The following is a 24699-nucleotide window of genomic DNA, read 5'->3' on the forward strand; positions in this document are numbered from 1 at the left end:
TAATTCAATCCAGTTTCTCTCAAGGTAAACACTGTTACACTGAGGTAACAGTCCTGTGTCCTTGCAGACTTGGTCTATGGTTTACAACCTTCCCACATTCAAGAGGATTGCATTTAGCTGAATTTATAGGATTGTGTATGAGAAAAAGCAATGGCACCTGAAGTCTCTGACACAAGTTTTCTATCTGCCACAGACCACTTTTGTGATGGTATGGTTTAGGATACATCTTTTGGTTTTGCTGGACTGGTCTAATAGTTTCTCAAATTCTTAAGGGTTTGGGCACAATGTTTTCTATATTCTATGATTTAATGATATGTAGGGCTCTATGGATGGTTTATTTGCAATGCATTTTTCTTTCCCTTTCTTTTTATTTATAGTTGGCAGAAGGAACATCAGAGAAAGGGAATGGCAATTACCATCACCTTGCCAAGCACTGACATTTACTTAGCATGCTAAGCAAACTTTGAGTGACTGGTGTTGAAAATTAAGTCCTTTTGTACATCTTAATCTGTTCCTTTTCAATCCTCTAAGTTTGCTGAATTGATTTTTGTTTTATTACCTTTCACAGGGTCAAGCAGAGCTGCTAAGAAGTATGCTTGCTATGTACTTGACATACCTTTGAAAGTCCAACAGTGCACATTACAGTGACCCAACCCCTCAAGACATTTAGAGGCATCCACATATGATGTGACTTTGCCACAGCATATGGTGTTATTTCATATTGAGTACAAATGAAACATACTTTAACAAAAAGTAGATGCTTCTGGTTACATTGCACAATGAATGGGTTGATGGAAATTGGTTTCTGTGATCTAAAAAACTCAAAAATAAAAAATCCCAGGGAAACTTTATGCATTGCCTTCCCTCAAAAGAACAAGGGTTAAATATACCTGGCTGGAAGAACTTCCCATCTTTTCTCTGCATTGCCTTGAACATGGGGAAGAGCTTCCACTAAATACAAACTCCCCTTTGAACTTTCAGACTAAATGTCACAGAAGGCCCACCCTTGTTATTCCCCTAAATATCTACTATGTGCTCATGTATCACATGGAAAACATGTGAAGTTGTCCTTAAAGAGCCAAATAGAGAGATATTTCCTGATTTCTTATTACACAGTTATTACTTGAGGAAAATTTGCAAATTGATTTGAGCTGTTATGTTTATTTGGTTATTTGATTGACACATTTTATGAATGGCTAAAGAAAATGTGGTGCAAATACACAATGGAATAGTATGCACCACAAAAAGAATGAAATCCTGTCAATTTTGACTATTCTTGAGGTTCATTATTCGCAAGGTAATTATGGGCTGGATGTTCATAAAGAAATAGGAATTGTTTGCAATCGCCCTCAGTAGTTGACTTTGGGTCTAGAAAGAAGAAAGAAAGCATCTGAAAACTATGATGACATAAGAAGGCAGATGTGGGATTAGAAAGAGCTTATATATTGAGCACATATGAATTTCTGCTTGTTGAGCTAGGGGAAGGAGAGAGGGTTTCATGACACTTCATGAGCGTGGCCTCTTCGTCAGGTATGGCAAAACATGAAACGCATCAGGAGGCCTTTTAGAAAGAATGGAAAGAAGAAACTAATTCCACAAGTTCAGGTGAAAACTCAGGAAACACAACTAGTATTGTGGAACTGACGTTTATAGATCTTGGGTCAGAAGTACAGGACCCCTGGATGCCAGCAGCTGCCTGAAGGTCCACTGGCTAAGGCTTTTACCCACACCTATCCTGATTTCCATGGTCATGACCCATCTGTCCAGGTAACTTTTAAACTTTGGGATTTAAAAAAGTAGATTACACTCTGAGAAAGATGGTGCCCCCGAAACTGAATATTAATGATGCTCGACAAAAAAACCCGTGTCTTCCTTTTCTGTTTCTCTGCAGGGGAAAGAGTCTGGATTAGAGACTGTTTTTGTGGGTCAGAAGAATCCCAGAGGAAAAGGCTCCAATATGAAAATAAGGGCAGGGGATCCGTCTGGGACAGCGATGGAGCTGCTCTGGATGATCGAAGTTGAACTTGGTCATGGGGACCTCCTCCCCTCCTGCTGGAATGGGAACCTTTTAAGGGGCAGAAGTGAGCATCTCCATGACGTAACACGAGACTCACAGCTATGAAGGAGCTTCCCAGGGTGGGAAAAGTCTCTGTCAAAACACCTTTGTAAAAGAGATGTCAAGCTTCTCACTTTGCCTCTGTCAGACAACATCAAGATCCTAGAAGTCCAAACTAGACATGGAGCTCCAGCATGGACAATCGTGAGAAAGGAGATGTGTTTCTGAACTCATGTCATCTAAGGGGCTGGACCGTGACAAGTTTGAGAAGACTTAGGTAAATTGTTATAAGTGAGGTATATTCTACAGGAAAACAATGAAAAAAAGGTTGTAGCATAGGAGGGTAGAAATGCTTATCTAGGACAATCTGTGGGTCACCAAGGGACCCTGCAAGGGAGGCAAGAAGAGGCTTAGAAGTTCAGCGATTACAATGGGGGGTATCTGGTCAGAGGCTCTTTATGTTTTCTTCCCACAACCACTTTCCCTTGCCCAGTGTAGCCTAGGGCCTAGCACTAACATGAATTTCACTCTGTAGAAGAATAGTAAGAAATTAGAAAGTAATGGCTCAGACAAGAGTGGAAGGAGCTGGAAGGAAAACTGGACTGTCATCTGACCTTCAGAGTTCACATGAAGAGTCTCTGAATGCCAGCACTCAATAAATAAAACTGATAGTGTCAGGAAAGACCAGGTCAAAAATAAATAAGGTTAATATTGTATAATAAAAGTTAATTAAAATTCACATATAATTGAAATACACAATTCATAACAAATTCTTAGACTTTAAAAAAATTATAGATGACTGTGGACTATGGCCCCAAAATTAACCATCTAGGACTAGTGCTCACTTATCTTTCTGAGAACAGCATTCAGCCACACCTAGATTGTGTATCCTCAGAAGTACCAACCCTACAATAAGCATTTATTATACATTTGCAGTCTGAATGATAGCTTGCTCTTCTGGAAAAACAAACAGGTTGGACTAAATTGTTTGATCCATCTGTGGGACCCCTCTGTCTCTGAATGTACATTAGTCTCTTGTTATCTTTTAATCTATAAGGTTGACACAAGGATATCCCCTCAGTTATGCCAGAGACATAAGAAAGGAAGCAGAACATTTGATGGATTTGAGAGAGATGGAAAGAACAAAGAGAAATCAGATTCTCATTTCTTATCTGCACAGTTAGGCCAATCCATTCTGTTAGGTAGAATGTCCACAAGAAAACTTTGTCAAGGGGAGGATCCAGTGTTGAAGTCCAGTCTGGATGCTGTTTCCTGTGCAATAGGCCTTGGCATGCACATCCTTCTACGGAGGAAGGACAGTCTTGAAATTTGGATAATAGCTCTAACCATTTTAGCAGGGGCCCAGTATTTTCTCCCCTTTTAAAAACAAACCATATAATTCCCCTTTACCTTCCAATGTGTTTAATTTCTCTGCAATAGAGGGTTCTCAGGTTTTTGTATTTAATTTGGTATACACTTCCCTGCTGACTTACAAAACCCTGTTCAAGAAATCCCTTAAAATTCATAGGAGTCTAAGGTCTGCAGAACTGAATTAAAGGGTTGAAGTGGGAGATTAATTTTCTCTGGTCTGAGAGGTAAATTTTAATTCTTTAATTAAAACAACTAATGCTATATTGTAAAATATTTAGCTCTTTCGGTCAACACAGGCAGACTTGCACAGACCCTCCACTATAATGCCAAGCCTACCTGTTACAATTTACTGGACTCACCATGAATGAATAGCTATGAAGAGAAGCAGCCTTCTATGATAGTTCTTTAACAAAAATTCATTCTCATCTCACTCTGAGGCATCTATTTGGGACAGGGTGTCATAATATTTCATTTAATATGCATACATATCATGATGCTAAAATTTATGGTCTGCTTCACACTTAACAGATATTGCTCTAAGCTCTTTATATGTGACTTCATTAAATTTTCATAGTGGCCTCATGAGATGAATACTATAATTATTGTTATTTTACAGATGAGGAAGCTAATACTCAGAAAAATCACTTGCTCAAATTTACAAAGCTAGAAAGTTGTGGAGACAGAATCCAAACCCTAACACTGACTCTAAAGTCTCAGTTCCCATTCATATATTCATAGCCTACCTACTTATCATTGATTGAAAGAGATTTGACAGTAGTTAAATGGGGTACACTTTTTCTCAAGCCGAATTCATTACCTAAATGGTGTTCTGTGTGACTAGCACAACATTCAATCAGTATTTATTAAAACTTAGATTCTGGTACCAGTCTATTCAGGTTCAAACCCTACCTGTTTGACCCCCTACTTAACTTCTTCAGACCTCATTTTTTTTTTTTTCACCTGAAAAAGGGAAAATAGTGACACACAATTTCTTGAGATGTTATGGAGATCAATGAGTTGATTTGTGAAAAGTACTTCCTGGTAGGTGATAAGATTATAAGTATGATGGTGATTGTGGTTATTGTTATTGTAGTCATGAACAGCATCCACGGACGGTATCAGCCCTGGTAGTACTAGAGCTACCTGCTGGGCACTGTTTTGGTCACAAGGAATATATCAATGAATAAAAAAAAATCCTGCTTACAGGTAACAAATACAGGTGTACGTCCTGATGTCCTCATTTTCAATGATCTCATCTCATTGTTCTACTTGCTTGTCAAATCATATACTGCATTTTTTCCTATAAAACTTCCTGTAACCATACCTACCTTTTAGGTTGTTTTAAACATAAAATAAGTTACTTACATGTCAAAGTTTTAGAACAATGCCTAGCATACAAAGCACTCAATACATATTAATGAGTTTAGTTAATATCTATGCCATGAGTGTTATGGTTTAAGACTATCTCCATTCTTTCCGAGACCTACAATTTGTTGCTATAGTGATATTGTGCAGAATGTTCTCATTACTCCATAGAAGACTGCTTTCGAAATTGTGCTTATTCTCTGGTCTTAGTGCCATCCCATAATACAATGACAATTAAAATATAAAGATAGTTCTCAAACCACCAAAAAGACATCCTAAAACTAAGGAAAATATTCATGCAATCTGAATAGAGAAATTATTATTTTTTATAAAAAGCACATCAATTTAATTTAGATAGTTTCATCTCAGAGTTATTTAACATCAAAGAACAGGAATTTTTGAGTAAGATCAATCGCATGGTTCACTTCCTGGCTCTGCCATAACAAGGTATTTGACCCTGACAGAACCTCCCACTCCCATCCTACCTGCCAGGGTTGCTGCACAGAATATTCAAGTGCTTTTAGAACAGGGTGAGTTTGTCTTTAAATTACAAATTTTGTGCTTTTAAAAATATTGAATTCTTATTGAAAGTATATTTTCCCCTAGTATCCAAGAATAGTTTTTAAAAATTGTGGGACAATAGACAAGGTCATTAACTTTGTAAAAAGTGTCTATGTAGAGAATGCGGAGAGTATTTCTTTCACTGTGAATCCTTGCATAGATCACACTGCAGAAGGAAGTGGCTGTAAAGCTGAATGTGGCAAAAGCAGCCTCTGTGCCTTTGTGGGAATCAATTAATCTCTCCTTATTTTTCCTAATTCAAATTGGGCTTAGTAATCACCTACTTCAAAAGGCAGCAAAAACCTTTGAAAAAGAAGCTGCTGCATAAATTCAGAAAGGGACTACACCTTATGAGCCATGCCCTGAGGGCTTCTTCTCCTGGTTTTAATTAAAAATAAAATTAAGAATTCTTTAAGATCATATCAGTCTTTTAAGGGCATAAGAAGGTCAATGGTTTGTTAAGCATCTTCTTTCTCTTTTTAATGGTGCTATTTCCCAGATTAAACAGTGTGGCTAAGGCTCAAGTTTCCTTTCAGGATCCATAAATCCCAGGCAGAGTAGATGAGAGGAGGACTGAGTGAGAAGCTGTGGTATGCACAGCAAGTGGCACTAAGGCTCCCTGAGGACATGAGCTTGGCTGTACACATGTCCTGGGTACAGAGCCTGGACCCCTTCACTTGCTAGATTAAAGCCCACATTCTGCAAAGTTGCTGGCATTATTAGAAATGACAGGATACATGCATAGAAATGGCATAGTCCCTGATTATTAATCTCTATTCCACATAGAGAAGCTATTATTTTGTTCACATTCCTGAGAAGATACATGGAGGGCAGAAATAGCACTACATGAGCAAATACAAAAGATATATAAGTATGAAGTCACATATGGGTTTAGAAACATGCCACCTTTTATAGGGAGTCTATAAATGTAAAATTAAACAGAAACTATATGACTTTGCCTGCTAAGACTGCTAAGAATGATAGCATCAGTGGCGTTTTTGCGGCCTTAGGAATTTACCTGTGCTGATAAAACATTTTTCACCTGATTTGTTATAGCAATAAAAATAATATACATGAGCTTGCAACTTTAAATAGAATAAGCATATGGAAACAATTAATAAAGACTAACGTAGATAGTGCCTGGATAAAAATTCATTTGCTTTATTTCCCTTGATCCTCACAGCCTTTCTGTGAGGGAATAGCAAAGATATGATTATTCTCCTTATTTTCTGAAAAGCAAGTTGAAGTTCTGAGAGAGAAGTGCTTAGTTAAGATGTATATGATTAATACGACTAAAGAAAGTCCTTGAACTTAGATGATTTGGGTACAATACTTGATCCTCTACAACTCTACAATGCCACATAGAAACCACCTAAAATGAGAGACCTGAAATACTTAGTCTTCTTTCCCTCATATTGTCTTCTAGGAGTTTTTTGTTTAAGTGTATTATTATGGACAAGAGTGTACACTCAAGTCAAGAGGAGGCAATGTGGTCACCTAGTAAATACTCTCAGCCAGAGATTTCTTCCCCTGAAACACTTAATCACCTAGTGCTATTTGATAAGTAGTTCTAAATCCATTTGTAACTATCTCTACAGTCTCAGTTCTGTTTTTCAAGATTTTTAGCCTACTGTATGATACATACATACTAACTAGTTTCCCTGCCTTCAAATGCTCTCATAGAGCTGACAGGTCAATCTTTCATTGAACACAAATCAGATAATGTCTTTGCTCAGCTTTGAAAGTCTTCAACAGCTCCCCACTGCTATGGGATAAAGTATGAATTTCTCAGCCTGGTAAGTAAGACCCTCTATGATTTTCATCTGTCTGTGTATCTCCAACCTCATCAACTACATTTAGCTACACAGAGTTAGCTACACAGAGTTAGTTCCGGGATGCACTGTACTTTTATGTACCATCAGATTTAACTGTGTGCTACTAAATATTTACTTAGAATGATTTCTTCACTAATATGACAGATAAATTCAATATCTTTCTGATAATTGCAAGAAAAACAGAAGTAGAGTTAGGGGACAACTCCTCTGCTTATTTTTTGAGATTCACATGCACTTCTATTATAGATTAGGTCTGAAATTTATATTTTATTTCAGAATTATAGATTTTGAGACAGTTAAAACATTAAAAGTCCAGATATATTTTCTCAAAAATAAAGAGTTTGCCAAAGATAGGGCACTATAGCTTGGCATAGTTCTGGTTATTGTTATCTGTTTCCACATATAGATGGTTTGTTCATGGGGTAGTTTTATGTAGGCTGAGAACTGGGGAAAGCACAGCTTGAGTTCTGAATTGCCCCTGAAAGAGGGCATCAGTTTGCTTGTTTGCAGGTTTTATTTCCATGTTTACTTATTCACTCAATAATTTGGAGCTCCTAGTGTGCCAGGCATTGTGTTAAGGATCTAGTGAGATAAAGATCTTGTGTTGTGTCCCCAAACTAGAAGTTTTGAGGCTGCCAACTTTATATTCCACAAAAAAGAGGGAATCATAGATGTAGATCCCCTGAGCCCTGCAAAGCATAGTTATAAGCTAGATTGGCAGGTGGACATATGAGAAGCAAAGATTATATTTTCCACAGGCAATACTTCTTATAAATGCTTGGGAGTTGGCAACACAAGGTGTGGAAGGGGAACATTCCTGAGTGTATATTTGCACCTCTGTAGAAGGGACAGCCTAAGATCATGCTGGCTTCCATTAGCACCTCTTATACCAATATGATTTTAGTTATGTTAACTTATATAAGTGTAAGGCCATTAACTTGAGGCTGTCTCCATATTTTGAGTTCTTACGTAATCAGCTTCAACAATAATTGAATAAACTAAAACCTAACTTAGAAGTATACTTTATAAACAAGTTAGCAGAATTTCAGACAATCACAAGCAGCCAACTCATTCCATCAGGCACAGATAAGGCACGTACTTTATTGTAGCCAATCAGGTGATTTCTTTACTTTGTTTCTGTGTTTGACCTATTAAAGGTCATTGCATACATTGCTGGATGGGATCTCTAAATAAGTTCTGATTCTGAGTGTTGCCTGATTCATGAATTGTTCTTTGCTAAATAAACTGTTAATTTTAATGTGTCTAAAGTTTGTCTTTTAATAGTTACATATAGAGTTACAGTTACATTAGAGAACAAGGACTCTTAGCAGTCATATATCACAAAGTAAATAATTTATCATTTGTGAGCTGATTAAGGGAAGAGACCATGTGTTATTCACCCTTGAATCCCAAACATCCAAAGTAACACCTACTATGTAAAAGCCCCACGAATATACTGTCTTCAATGAGAAGATATATTTTGTATTCATATAATGCTTTAGAATCAATCCATTTCCTATCCCAAATCTGCCAATGCATTCTAATTGACTGTCATGTGGTTTATCTCAGGCTCTATTTTTCAATAGCAAAATAACAATAATTAAGACCATCTTTGTAAAAGAAAAGTAAAAATATGCCATACATCTTAAGAAAACAGCCAAGAACACTATTCTCCTTGACCTAGGAATATCAAACATTGAATAACTTGTTCTTTCAAAGTAGAAAAACCAATTATGACATCAAAAATTAATTTTTTTTTTTTTTAGTAAAAGAGATAGAGTAGATTAGCAGGAGTCCCGAAGCAATGTCATCTATTTTCTATTGAACTTCAAATTTTCATTTGATTCTAAGATCTTCCCATTTCTTCTTTGTGCATGATTGGAAAAGTCTATTACTCTAAACATAAGGGGAAGTCTTAGATACTGTGCCACCTAAGTTAAAGTGTTTCTTAAGGAAAACTTTACAACTTCTTTGTTTTCTTTTGGATGAACCTTTATAGAAATAAATTACATGTATAATTAGTCTATTCCTGGGTGTTGGTTATCAATTCAAAGACCTGAGAACTTGGGTATTCCCACTGAAACTCAGAGAATACAGATAGACTAACTCGTTTCTTTTGCTGACTTCCCTGTATTCTTCTGAATGATAATTAGGAATTAAACTGTTAAAAATGTAATCCTAGTTTCACATGCTTACTTTCACTGGACTAGCTCACATACTAATTGGAGGCCAAAACTGCTGTCTCAATATGTGCATGCTTCTGAGACATGCTCTGGGAAATTTTCCAGTGCCCTGAAAAAATAAACATCATAACATACAGTAGCTTGAAATTCTGGCATTTCTTCAATATTTTTGGTTGACTCTTTTAGCTTTGTAAAAAGTTGCCCAGGTATAGTATTTTGCACTTTGTTGGTGGTTAATAAAGGTTGTTGAATGAATAGATAGATGCAGTCTTAAAATATGTCAGTTAGTACATTAGATTCTAAGATATTTTTATTTTCCTATCAGTGGAAATAAGACATGGACTCATAGAAAATTAGTTGGGTTCTTCAGCATTACTGAAGTTAGATAAGGGCTTATCTCTATCTGAGAGTCTATGAGTTATCTAAAAATACAATGGAAAGGGCAAGGGATGGTGTAGCAAATGGAGTCAGAATTCTTGAACTTTCTCCTGAATGGGGAAAGAGACATTGAAAGAGATTATTTTATTTCAAGATATTGGAAAGATTGTTTTCCATTGGAGAGAAAGGAAATAATCTGTGAAACAAACTACTCAGTCCTAATGGATCTATAATGTGGACATTGACCATTAAAATAATTTAAGTCAGAGTGCAACATGAAGTGAGTTCTGGTTATTGTTATCTGTTTCCACATGTAGATGGTTTGTTCATGGGGTAGTTTTATGTAGGCTGAGAACTGGGGAAAGCACAGCTTGAGTTCTGAATTGCCCCTGAAAGAGGGCATCAGTTTGCTTGTTTGCAGGTTTTATTTCCATGTTTACTTATTCACTCAATAATTTGGAGCTCCTAGTGTGCCAGGCATTGTGTTAAGTGTTAGGGATACAGCAGCACACAAACTAGATAAAATTCCACTCAGTGAGCCAACAGGATAGAAGGGAAGGCTGGCATTTAGTTTGAAACACAGAAATAAATGTACAATTATAAATTGTTTGAATCTTAGGGAGTGGGGGAGAGAGAGACAGAGAGAGAGAGAGAGAGAGAGAGAGAGAGAGAATATAACAGGGCACCTGATTTTTCTCTTTTAGAGAGCTAATCTGAGGAAGTACAATTCAAGCTTGGATCTAAGATGACCAGAAGTTAATTAGGCAAAGTGTAAGAAGGGTTCTTCAGTTTGAGGTAGAGGCATGTGAGAAGCACTTGAGAGAGGAAGAGATTTAGTGCATTTTGTGAATAAATAGAAGGCCAATGTGAACACTGTGGTCAGCAAAGAGGAGTGAAATGAGACGTTCAGAGGCAGGCAGGTGCTAGATCATGCAGGGCCTGGGTGCTCTGTTAATGATTTTGCATTTTTATCCCAAATGCAAAAGGAGAAAGATTTGATCTGTAATTTTAACAGATCACTTTGGATTCATTCTGCATAAGCCAGCACTACCAGTGGTGAGACCAATTAGAAGGCTATTGTAGGTGGCAGATGATGGGTGTTTGGTTTAAAGTGGTGGAAGTAAAAATAGAGGGTAGTGAATAGATTTGAGATGCACTTTAGAGGTAGAATCAATAGGACTTTAAGATAAATTGAATGATGGATACGAGGGCAAATAAGGTATGGAGAACGACTGAAGTTTTTGGCTTGAGAAAAGTGTAGCTGCATTGTGTCATTTACTAAGTTGGAGAACTGTATAAAAGGAACAAAGTGGGGTGAAATCAAGATTTTTGGTATCAGTGTACTAGTGACAAGGGCACTAAAAAGGGTGTGAATCTGTGTGTGACTTTTTATAAATGATAAAATAAAGAATGTGAAAAGGTTAAAAAAGAAAAAAAGAAGGAACAAAACCATTAAAATAGAAAATTCAATTCCCAAAGAGTGGAGGACAGCGGGTCTAGGCTGGGGACAGACATATATCAGAATTTCTGAGGTCATGTAATTTGAAAAATGCATATTCAACATTTTACTGTAATTTTTGAACTTGAAAAATAAAAAGGAAAGAAAAGAAAACGGGAAAAAAATCAAATCTGGTGCATATATCCAGGAGATAGATCCTATAGCTGCTTTTCGGTGAATTTTTTAAGGAGGGATACTTCAAAATCCCCATTGGGATGTGAAGAAACCATTACAACTTTCATGTTCATCAAAAAAAAAAAAAAAAAAAAAAGCATGGATTTAAAAAGAAATTCACTGAAACTGAACCAGAGAAATGGAGATGAGATGTAGGATAAAAGTAGAAAAGAGAAATAGGTGGAAAATTCTTCTGATGAACAAAAATGTCTCTGCCATCGTGCCTGTGCCAATGCAAGGCTAAATTCTGCCAGGGTCGTTGTCACCTGGGTCTGAAACTCAGCTCTGTCACTTACTAGTGGATGATCTTGGAAAAATCAGGTAACTTCTTAAGTCTCAATTTTCCCATTTGTGAAATGAAGATAGTGATGACATCTACCTCATAAAGTGACTGTGAAGATTGAAAAAAATAATTCGTAAGAAGTGCTTTAACAAAAGGCTGGCACAGAGGAAGAGCTCAACAGATGTTACTCAAAAATCCTGGCTATGGGTGTGGCACCTTCTCATGTCCCTGTGGTTGTGCTGACCTTGCCCTCAGCTTCAAGATGGTGTAGTTCACTGTCTCAAGAAATCTGACTTGCTAAAAACATAAGATTTAATTAATATTCATAAAGTGTTCTGAACTACCACTAAGCTTTAATTGCTGCAAATAAGTGAAAATGCTCCAACTAATTAGACAAAGCTATGTTTTTAAATTAATTTCTAGAAATATTAGATATAAAAAGTGCTGTATAACTCCCCTAGGGAGACCAGTAATTGACTATTAAACTATTTTTTTTTTTTGGAAAAAAAATAAAGATGAGATTCTAAGAAGATCCTCTTGATATATCCATTCTAAAACTTGTATTTTCTCAGTTCTAACAATTATTAAGAAGATATTATGTTTGAAAACACAACTAAGTACCCCATGATGTGTAAGAATATTACAATTGGGATCTCAATTTAGACTGAATTGGAACTACATTATGGAATATTGGGTTCTATTTTTCTTACTGTCCTCTCTGACTTTGGCTACTCTGAAGATAGTTGTTTGTTTGTTTTTTAATCACACATAGGCTCTAGAATAGAATATAAATGTTTAAATGTGTTCAGTCTTTAAATTTAGAATAATTTGTTTAGAAAGTTAGGAATAATCAATTAATTCCGTAGTTTTGGATATATTACTTAATAGCTCAAGAGTCAGTTAAATGGTGATAATAATTTAAAATTTGAGTTAAAATGTTAGATGACGATAATAGTATCTATTTCTTAGACCATGTTACATCTGGGGCATAGTAAGCACTTATTAAAAATTTGTCAAAAATACTCATTAAATTTTCTCTTTCATTTTTCTGTTTAAGGGAAATGGCGATAATTAAATTCCAAAATTAATTGTTCTAGAACAACATAATTAATACCTTATTAAAATGTATAGAAATCAAGAACATGTGGAACATCATGTGATCTTGTTTGAGTGCTCTGTGATCACACCAAGGAAAAAAAAAAAAAAGGCAACATTCTTAATTTCTCCCTCTACATCACAGAAGCAGAACATCTCTCCACCTTGAGGAAGATGTTGCTGTTGTGTGCAAGGAAAGTGAGCAGAGGGGGTCCCGCCCACTCATCCTTGTGAAGCACATGCAATTCGAGAAGATGAGGTGAGGAAGCGCATGCAGTACCTGGTCATCTCAGAGTCAGGGAGCAGGCCTAGGTGGTAGTGGGGGTAGGGAGTTGAGAGAAGGAAGCTTTTGTCACACTCAACAGGGGAATAGTGCCTGGGAGAAGCAGGCTTATCACACAGTTTGTTCACAGTGCTGTAAACAGGTTCCGGCGGCCTGGTGATACAAGAGGAAGAGAAAGATATGCATGGTCAGCACACACAGGGAATTACCGTGCAACTAGTAACATTTCACCAAATGCAAAAGTAAAAATCCAAACCAGTGCCATTTACTCCTTGTGCCTTACCAATAAGAAACCAATTTTTCCACTGGTTACATTTCATATAATAAAGGTTTTATTCCTTAGCTTCCCTTATGGGTAGTTGTAGTCCCATGAAAATTCTTAGTCCAATGTGATCTGAGAAGAAGGGTTTTTGTGGGATTCATGGAATAGTGCTTATGGAAAGTGATTTAGCTGAGACCCCTGCAATTTTGTTCTCTCCTACTTTGTCTGTTGACCTGAAACCCAGACATGATGGCTGGTCCTTCAGTGGTCATTTTGGGCCATGAAGCAATCATTAGGATTAAAGGAGATTAGATTAGAGCAAAAAGGAAAAGCCTGTGTCACTGACATGGAGTGATATTATACCACCTCTGGGCTACCTACCTTTGGATTTCTTTTATGTGGGGTAAAAATAAGTAATCTAGTTTAAGCTTGTGTCATTTTTTTTGTTTGTTATATAGACAATCTAACATTAACACATGTACTCTAAAAAATCTTTAGACTGCAAATTAAAACAAAGAAATAACTATAGATAGAGTCTATCATAGTGCTAATACATTTAATTACACTTGTAACTGTAGTTAGTAACTGTACGCAGAGAATGTAAAGAATGCTATTTTCTTACTGTGTAATTTAAAGCTTAAAACCGTTCAAAGAATTCACTACATTCATTTAAAAATATTCTTATCCATAAAATGGCAGCTGACCTACACTGCCAGCATAGGATCCTAGAAGAAAGGAATCGATTCTTTTAGGTCATAAAACATTTCTATGATGATGTCATTTTAGTAGCACTGTACTTTGCCTAGTGGGGCAGATTCAATTTTCCCAGTCTGATGCTGACTCTATAGACTAAGAAAATTATGTTATCAATTTTCTCTAAGTCCTTTTACCATAGTGCCATGTTTAGAGAAGAAATTTCAGAATCAAAAGAGGCTGATAAATATTTTTAAAAAATTGCTGATTATACTGTATTCACCTGAATTAAGGGAAAAATTTTAGTCTTGGAACATAATAATAGATAAAAGACAATTGAAATGAGGTTGCATGCTTTTTCCAGTGTTAAACTCTTGAAACTTTTACCTGCATCTTTATTGCAACTGTGAATGGATGTACTACTATAATATAAGACATGCATTTAGTAGATTTGGTGTTTGAGGCAGGCTTCAACACTGTGGGTTTTAGAAGAGGGTATTTCTTTACTTATAGCTAATTCTAGGATTCTTTCATAATGGATTGATCACTTTTCTATGCTTACTTACTCATGACTTAAAATATTAACAACACAGAGATACAGTTATTATTATTGCGGGTTCATTTTTACCTGTCATTTTGTCTTCAATTCCTTTCTTACTAATTTACTTTTTATTTTGTAGAGCCACTGGCTAAAGAGTAGACATAACAGACCCAGTTTCTTTACTTGGTTATGAGAACATGTGACACCATGGGAGTTAGGCCAATGAAAACTACCAAAACACAAAATGAAGCACATGCCACACATAGCCAGGTCCTCTTCTAATCAAACCATGAAATTAAAAATATCTGTGAGAATCTCCTTTCAAGCATCATTAACAGAGTGTTCTTATTTGAAGACTTCCATCTACCAGCTTCATGATAAGCCAAGGATTCTGTCATATAAGACAGAGTAAGTCCTATGCAAGTTAGAGTCTGAATACAGAAATGACACAGAATAGGAATTTAACGAATGTTTCTTCAAAGAATGAATGGATAATTCTTTTACTGTTCTGTAGTGAAAGAAATAAAAAAAAAATTCTTATGGTTTGATCAAGGAAGCCATACATTATTCTGAATCTCTTAATTAGGTTTAAATTTCTTGGGCCATCATTAATTCTGACAGGTTATATGGAAGGAACAAAACCCCAGTGTTGTCAGTTAGGAGCTGAAAAGATCTGAGTACTGGCTGGTCACAGCTGATCCACTCTCGGGGGATGGGCTTCATGTGTTTTTAGTCTGGTGGCTATACCTGGTTTGTCCTTGGTTCTTCAAATAGTCACATCGGGCATAGGGAACCTCAAAGATTTCTTGGCCCTGCGTTCCAGGGCCTAACTGGTATCTTTAGGTCAATTGGCATCTTTGTCCTTCCCTGCAATTAACTTTTTCCATGACCTCACTGCAGACAAAACATGTCAATTGCTGTCACTTGGATCTGGGTGGCAGAAACAGATTCCATCATCACTTTCCACTGGGTCAGTAAAGAAATGGCAAAGAGGTGGAGGGAAGAAGACTTTCAGCAGTGTGAGTCAGCCAGTCTCAATTGAAAGGCCTATTTATTCTACTTTAAGCAACTAGAGGAAGAAGATAATCCACATGGTAAGCCAATAGAAGGTGCTGACTGGCTCTCTTCATTCTGTGATGCCTCCAGAAAGGAGGGAAAGTACTGAAGATATTAAGTGCAATCTCTAAGTGAATTCATAAACAAATCATTTATCTAGCTATCTACTCATTAGGGGCCATAGATAAATGACTTTGTAGTCTCATCAGCATTTATTTGCATATCTACTGGTTTATAATTGCAGCTCTTACAGTATACAATTAACACATCCTGACCCTTGGTGATTTCTCTTTTCTGTGAACTCCATTAGCACTTGCTATTTGTTCTGCTTTCTTTGCATTTTTAATTGCTAATCCACAATGCTGGTGTATTGGAGAGAGATAACGCTTCATCTACACCCTACTCTTAAAAAAGTTATCTTACCTGCAACTACTCCTCCCTAGTAGCTCCACTTGTCTCTAACCCAACTTAGACCCCTTAAACCATTGGACCAGGATTGGGCTCTTCACCTTGCAACCATGGTCTAATACTGTGGAGTTCATAAGAAAAAGAAAACAAGACTAGGCCGATTGTATTCTCCTTTGGAATATGAATAATATGACTAAAGGGGAAGAAAAATAAGTCATCAGTTGGTAATATAAGAAAATATGCAAGCACATAGAGGGCACTGCAAATATATTCACTAACTACAAAGCACAAGAGTGAGGCTCTATCAAACTTTGTTTTTAAAATACTCAGAGGTTCCTTGGAATCTAGAATAAGTCTTGGTTCATTCTTTAAGGGGGCCTATTAGGGCTCATGTTATTTAATTTCCATAATGATTCCTGTATAATACAGGTTGTATAATGAAAATTAACTACCAACCTCCCACCCTAACCCTTAGATCACAGACATCTTACTTTCTCAATTAAGAATGAAAATAAAACAGATACTTCATTTGTTTATTTTGCATTCCTTTCAGATTACCAAAACTAGACTATGCCACTTAAAGAAACTGACAAAACCTTGGACCTATGTAATTCTGTGGTACCTGAGAGCAGTACAAGACTGATTCCATCTTTTAAGTTTTGATATTTAGTTCATTATTATTTTGCATTGATTTTATTTTTTAAAATATTACTACCTTTATTCTTGAGGTTTTGCATCCAACTTAAGTGACTCACCTAGTCCCAACCATGTACCAAACACAATAAAGTATAAGACAGTGTTACTGATGACTTTGATTTCAAATACTCTTCATCTGTGTAGCACCTGAAGGTACAAGATCAAAGGGATATGATTCCTTTCTCTTAGAGGTAACAGTAAGATTGACTCTTACTTTATTGAGTTTTCTAACTTCCCAGCAAAACCCTCAAGCTGTCTTGGGCAGGAACCTGACCTTATTGTACTGTCATATTTTGTTCCCAGAGCTTTCTTTCTCCCTCTAGAGTATTAACTCCTAGAGAAGCAGGACCCAATCTCATTTGATCCTGGTTTCCCATTGCTTCCCTAGATGCCAGAATGCATGAATAAAGCATTGTCATAGAAAATGAGAAGAGCTGCAACAAGAAAATGTGACCAGTACTTTTTATTCTCTGTTCCTGAGCTAGAGCTAAAAGGAAGAGTTGAACATTATAGTAGAAAAGACTGGGGTTATACATTTGTATGTCCATCAGACTGCTGTGGGTAAATCTGTAGAGCACTCAGATTCTCCAGGTCTCATCCTGCTGTCGCCTCCCTTGGTTGCTCCAATGGGACAGGAACTTCCAATGCCATACTGTTGCTGAAAGTTCAGTCCTGTCCCAATGCCAATCCAATAACAAGGACATGATTTTGAGAAAAAGGAAAAAAGAAGGTTTATTGCTTTGCTAGCAAAGGAGAAATACAGGGGACTCCTGTCCCAAAGGCTGTGATTCTGCCCATCAGCAGGAACAGGGGGCTTTTATAGAGGTGATTCAAATGCTCCATTTCACGTGATCTCTGTTGAAGTTATAATTCACTTGTTAGTTTGGGAGATAGTCATTTCTGAGATCTTCTGGTACCATTCCCAAAGTCTGGATTACTTGTTCCTATGGTGGTGTGTACTTAAGGACAGATAACTCTGACTAAGATGGGGAAGAAAGGTAATCCTGTTTCTCCTCAGATTAGGGAATGGAGGAGATTGTGGGGGAGCAGGGAGAGAGGAAGAGAAAGTAATATGTTCATTTTAAAAATAAGTTGCAGTAGCAGAGCTGCAAGGGCTCTATTCAAAACATAAAATGGATCACTGTTACAATGCCTTGATTAGAAGAACCCGCCAAACCTTATCAATGATGGCATCTGGGATGCCAAGCACTCAGGTAACTAAGCATCTAGCATATTGCCTGACATAATTTGAGGGAAATTTTTTTTTTTTTAACCTTCAAAGGATGCCTCAGGCTCCTATTTACAAATAATAAACAAAACACTGTTTATTGGGCTAATGATTTGTAGGAGTAAGTATAAGAGGATTGAATTTCAGGTCAGGGCTAATAGGTCTTAAGGACTATTTTGGAAAGCTTTAAAATTAATTAGGGGGTAGGAGAGAATCAAGGCTCAAGTTGTTAACTTTGCATCTCAATATGTGAAATGACATTTTAATAATAATGATTAAAGAGAAGCTGATTTCTCTCATACAGAATTTTAAGTAGAAAGTATTAGTCACTTGCTGAAGAAGCTATAAGGGTCTTCAAGTATGACATAAAGAGATCAGGGGGAGGGACCAGTCTAGACAATTTGTAAGAACCCATTCATTCCCCCATCGATTTGGGTCCCCAAGGACTTCTAATGGGACTCTTGGAGTTGATGTGCCTATTTGTACCAGATTTAATTTAACTTTTCTAAAACTTCCTCTTTGATAGAGCTATATCAGAAATCTGTAATGACAACAGGAAAGTTATAAACTGTAAATTTATACCAAGAGGTGAATTATGAAGCAGCATGGTGAATGCAAAGAAACAGCACTAGATTTGGGTTCTGGATCTTCCAAATTCAACTTTGTATGACATTCTTCTATTTTTTAACTTCTCTGACCCTCAGTGCTCTCATCTGGAAATTGGGAATAGTAATAATCAAGTGAAGACGGTTGTGAGAAATAGGGAGAAAGTGCATAAAGCACCTATCTCAGGGTATGGTTCTCATGGGGAGAGAGCTCATCAAATGGTAGAGATTGAATATCACTATCAAGCACTCAAGCTCTCAGGTTTGCATAGTCTCTGAGAACGTTGCTTGCTTCTATGTGAATACATAGGAAACTACTCTGCACCCACTCACTCAGAATCAGGCAGTGCACACAACGTCTTTATGTAATGTAAATTCTCTACAGAAGGATGAACAAAGGAAGTAACCATCAGTGGCTTTTATCACAGAAGGGCCTGCATAATGGTGTCTTCTAAAGACTGATTTGCTCTTGACATTGAAAAGGCAACTGATCCTCTGTCATTGTCCTGCAGATCAATGCCCACTTCCTAAACTTCTCAGTGATTTTCAATGCCCCTAACAATTTATCAGCCCAACTCTAACCCCTGATTTGTGCCTGCATCTTTTTGACTCCCTTTTGCTATGGTTCGCAGCTGTAGTATTATTTCATATTGTTGAACCTTAAGTAATTTGTTATTAATAATAGTTTCTGTACCATAATCTGCAAATATTTTTTTAAAAATAGAAAAAGAGATTGTTTCACCATTTTCTCTATGTAAACATCACTCTCGGTTATGTAAGGAATCTGGCCTCCCAACCACCTGTCAATCTGTGATATGCCCGCCTCTCCCGATACAGGAATTTCCGGCTTACGTTGCCGTAATCTTTCTGCCTCCCACATTACGTTCTAATATGTCATTGGTCCATCAGTCAGTCTGTAATAATTCTCCTCCGTGATTGGTTTCTCCCAGCCCGCGAAATTCCGATAACTGAGGAGAAACCCTGGGCCATCTTCTTCTTTTCCTTCTTCCCTTTCCCCCGAGCAGATGTGAATTGTCCGCATAAAATAAAAGTTCCTCGTGTGGGACCTGTGTCTGCGGAGCGTTTTTCTGGGAGTTATCGACGAACCAAAACTGCCCCTAACATCTGGCCTAACAGGTTATATCTTACTATGTTTGTTTATTGAGGAGAGAAAGGGTAGACTCAGCTGTACCATTTAAAGTCATTTTGAAAGTTTTGAATTATAAAGATGCTTTATTTCTTCATAAGAATGAATGGGTTTCAACAAAATAGGATCCTCTCAAGGCAGCAGGTTATAAAGGGGTCCTGAAGTTTTTGGTTGGGATAAGAAGTTGAAAATCAGTGACCTTGACAATGGTGAGAGTAAGAAAGAGGAGAGGAATCACTGCACCTTGGCACTGGGCGAATGTATCTAGCTATAGTAGAATTTGGGGGTTTTTCTGAGGCACATTCAAAGGGCTGAGGATAACTCAGTGGTGGAACACTAGCCTAGCATGTATGAGGCCCTGGGTTTAATTCTCAGTACTAGAAAAAAAGTCTTCTACTCTGAAAGATTCAAACAGATATTACTGAAGACACATAGGGTCAGTATTGTGGCCTCACTAAGGATTTGGAGATGTGGATGTGAACTATTTGAGAAAGGTTCAATATGTGTTATATTAGCATTTAAACTTATATTTAAGCAAAAACTGCTCTTAAAGATTTCATTTTTTCTTTTTAATTGAACTCAGAATAAAATATAAAGCTACAAAAAAGGTTAATAGTTACTTAGAATCTTGATGGAAAAGAAAATTTTAAGCATAAATGAAAGTAATCACATAAAAGATGACAGGTTTGACTACATAAAAACTTAAAGCTGCTGAAGTAAAAAGACAAAATGAAACATCAAGAACTCATAACTAAGCAATAAGCTGGGAAACCATCTGCTCAAATATATTTATCAATATTTTTAAAATGTTCCTGCAACTCAATAAGAAAGACAACAACATTTCAACATTTCAATAAAAAATAGACAAAGGCCATTAACATCTGATCACAAAAGAGAAAACGCAAATAGCAAGTAAATACACACATATAAATGTTCAGCCTCAATAGGAATAAAAGCAATGCAAATTAAATTACATACCCTCTTTGTCTGTTTAGGAATAATAAAGAATCTTAAATCGCAATAAAAGATCAAATAAATCACACGTTGGTTGTGGTACGGTGAAACAGATACTCTTATCACTGGTGTTATGAGGTATAAAACCCCTTTACAGCATTTCGAGAAAGCAATTGGCAATATATTTCAGGAGTTTTAGAAGTAATTCTGCTTTTTGTTCCAGCAATTCTACTTCTAGTATGCTATCCTAAGAAGAAAATAAAAAAATGTGCTCAGAAGTTTCTTTACAGACAAAGTCATTGTGGTTTGTCATAAGAGCAAAACAAAGTAAAACAAACAAACAAACCAAAAGGAAACAATCACATGTCCACCGAGGGAATGAATGAACATAAGATATATCCACAGCATGGCTGATTGTTTAACTATTAATATTCATGACAATTTTTAATGATATAGGAAAATGATTTATTTTAGAGTTCAATAGAATAGAAAATTATAATGAAAGCCTGGGAGTCAGTGGGAGGTGAAAGAACCCAATTCACTTAACATGTGGGAGAGAGAACAAACTAAGGAGATACAAAGTATCATGAAACCAAAAGTATCATGGTAGGGAGTAGGAATTCCAGAGTAGGACTGAGATGGGTTGAAAGTGGAAGTTATTAGCAAGTATAAACTTAAAAATCTGAAAATATGCCCCACCTAAAGGTTTGCTAAAGGTTTGAGTAGGAGACAAACTTAAAAATTTAGTCAGGTCTTGAATACAGTTCTACTATTTACACTTGATGGGCCATGGAAGTCAATGTTTCTCATACTAGATGTAATGAAAAGAGTTCAGTCGCTTTAATTGTTCATGTACACATTCATTATTAATTCCACAAATACTTACCAAACACCTACTCTGTGCCAGGCCCAGAGAGATACATGTACTAGGCATATAGTAGTGATTATGGCAAAATGGTTCTTCTGTTCATTGAGTAAACATTTTGTTTGTAAGGAAATCTGGTCGTAAGAACAGAGACTTACTGAAGCTACTTCATAAGGACCCATGAACCCTATGAACTCAGAAAAAGCTGTAGTTAGAGATGAACAGTGTTAAAACCTAATGAAGTGGATTTTTACTCTAGAACTTTCCCATCAAGGTAACACCTTGTCTCTTTTTGCTACTTCTTTGTCTTCTCTAACCTATTCTTGGTCCTGTTGGCAACTATATCTCCTATTTAAAAAGGCAATAGAGAATAGAGAAAAGAAAGCAAACTAAGTCTGACCATCTAAATGTCCTGGTCCCATCACTGACAAGTCATGTGATTTTTACCTCTATGCCTCAGTTTCCTTCACCATGAGTGGGAATAATGCCTACCTCTTAGGGCCTTATGCTTAGTCAATGAAATGATACATGAATAATATTTAGTACGATAAATTTCCTATTCCCCACAGGTATTCAAACAGGTAAGCTGGCAGTAAGCCATCAGGTTAAACATCCATCTCTCATCCCTTTTGAGATGTGAATTCATAAAGGGATAATTTCCATTGACGATGACAAAACCATGTTTCTGGTTGTTTCTAGGCTGACAGGCAATCAATTAAAATATAGAATGCCTGAGTAAATTTAGATCTCAGATAAACAAGAAATATTTTTTAGTATAAATATGTTAGTATCACATGGGACATATCTATACTAAAATCTTTTCCTTGTTTATCATTTTTACATTCAAATTAAACTGAAATCCTCATTTTACCTGGTAAGTGGTCGTACCTCCACCTTGCAGTTTCCCTACATTGCAGTGCACGCTCTCCAGTGTATAGGCTCACTCTGTGGTATATTTTACTTGTTAGCTCTGGTTTTCCTTTTGATTTTCTTTTAAGTCAGTAAATGTGCTTAATTTATTTTCTCCTCAGTGTCCAACATAACAGTTCAACTTAAATCATGCCCATTTTCATTTCTATACCCAAATCTATGCATATGCATACAAATACATATTTTTTCAATTTTTAAAAAAATTTGATTCATTGTACACAAATGGGGTACAATTTTTGTTTCTCTGGTTGTACATGAAGTAGAGTCATACCATTGCATAATCATATATGTATATAAGGTAATGATGTTTGTCTCATTCTATTATCTGTCCTTCCCCCTGCCTCCTCCCTACCTGTCATTTCCCTCTACAAAATCCATCCTTCTTCCATTGTTTCCTTACCTCCTCCCCCTGCCCCCCATTATGTAGCATCACCCACTTATCAGAGAAATCATTCGGTCTTTGACTTTTTGGAATTGGCTAATTTCACTTCACATGATATTCTCCAACTCCATTCATTTACCTGCAAATGCCATAATTTTATTCTTTTTTATGGATGAATAATATTCCATTGTGTATATATACCACAATTTCTTTATACATTCATCAATTGAAGGGCATCTAGGTTGGTTCCACAATCTAGTTATTGTGAATTGAGCAGCTTTCAACATTGATGTGGCTGCATAACTATAGTATGCTGATTTTAAGTCCTTAGGGTATAGGCCAAGGAGTGGGATAGCTGGATAAAATGGTGGTTCCATTCTGAGTTTTCTAAGGAATCTCCATACTGCTTTCCAGAGTGGCTGCACCAATTTGCAATCCCACCAGCAATGTGTTTTAAAATAAAAGTTGATCATATCACATGTTTTTATACCAATGCTTTTACCTTTAAATTTTACACTGCATATTAGACATCTTTCCAAGTCAGGACACACAGCACCATCTACCCTTTCCACACACTGGTAGTGTTGGTATAAACTCCTCAATCTACAACTCAGAAATCCTACTTCCAAGAATTTGCCCCACAAAACTGAGAATAATAGGTGCCCACAGAATTGTTATTACCACAGTGTTTGTAGAAACAAAATACAGAAAAGCAATGTTTGTTAGTGTTGGTCAGACAGGTAGGCACTAAAAATCTGGCTATAATGACACAGAAAAATATCCACAACATAACGAGTGAAAAGCAGATTCAAAGAGTATACATTCAGTTTCATCCAGTTTTGTTTTATTTTATATTGTTTTTCTTCTTTTTTATTGGTTCCTTTTAGTTATAAATCCAGTTTTTATGACTAGACAAAATGTAAAGTATGATCCCAATTCTATTTAGAAGATGGTGAGAAATAAGGAGTCTAGAAGCATACACTAGACAATCAGTTGATATCATTTCTATATGATATGTCTACATAAAGTATTATTTTCTCTATTTTAAAGGATGTAAAATTATTCATCATATAAGTGGATGGATAAGAAGTCATAAATCTGCATGTGTAGCATGATATCAATTTTATAAGAAGCATATCTATATCTGTATGGAAACAGAAAAGTCACCAAAATGTTAATAGAGCTTCATCTGAGCAGTGAGATTATGGGTAATTTTGATTAAATATATTTTCCTAATTTTTAAGTTTTTAAAGAACATTTTTAATGTAATAAGATGTAGATCTTAAATGTTCTCCCTACCAAAAGATAACATGGTAACTATGTGAGGTAATGGATGTATTAACTAGTTTGATGGAGGTAACTATTTCACAATGTATATGTATATCAAAACATCACATTGTATACATTAAACATATACAATTTTTATTTGTTAATTGTACCTCAATAAAGCTAGAAAACATATGTATGTGTGTCTATATACACACATACAGTTTGTACTCCAGAGGGATTTGTTGGGTGCTGTGGAATTCAGCTCCAAAGGTACACACATTCTCAAACAACCCACACATAGAAAAGAGAAGTTTTTCCACCTTAGGACTAATTTCCCTTAATCATGAGCAACTTTTATTTCTGTGTGGTAGATAGGTACTAAAAAAGTATTCTAAGAGTGGTAAAAGGAACATTATGAATAATTGGTTATGAGTAACAGGATGGCTTAACTGGTAATACCATATTTGCTATTTATATCTGTCAGAGTCACAAATGACTTTGGTTATGCAAATATATTCAGTTACTCAGAAGATTCCAGTTCAAGTTAGTCTACTTCAGGGGAATTATGTATTAACCAAAAG

General features: G+C 36.3%; 1 protein-coding gene across 15 annotated transcripts in view; it reads right to left on the reverse strand.

Moving 5' to 3' along the window:
• Positions 1–24699, reverse strand: part of Dlg2 (discs large MAGUK scaffold protein 2) — a 2079243-nt gene that overhangs the window by 458811 nt on the left and 1595733 nt on the right. For 12 of the 15 annotated variants that reach the window (XM_047516979.1, XM_047516993.1, XM_047516982.1 and 9 more), the window contains one exon: positions 13080–13235. The exons of the other annotated variants lie outside the window; for them this stretch is intronic. In XM_047516979.1, coding sequence (XP_047372935.1) covers positions 13080–13235 — 156 coding nt within the window. The remainder of the gene's footprint in view (positions 1–13079; positions 13236–24699) is intronic. 15 annotated transcript variants of the gene reach the window in all.

The sequence above is a fragment of the Sciurus carolinensis genome, chromosome 11, assembly GCF_902686445.1.
Source record: "Sciurus carolinensis chromosome 11, mSciCar1.2, whole genome shotgun sequence".
Classification (NCBI taxonomy): Eukaryota; Metazoa; Chordata; class Mammalia; order Rodentia; family Sciuridae; genus Sciurus; species Sciurus carolinensis.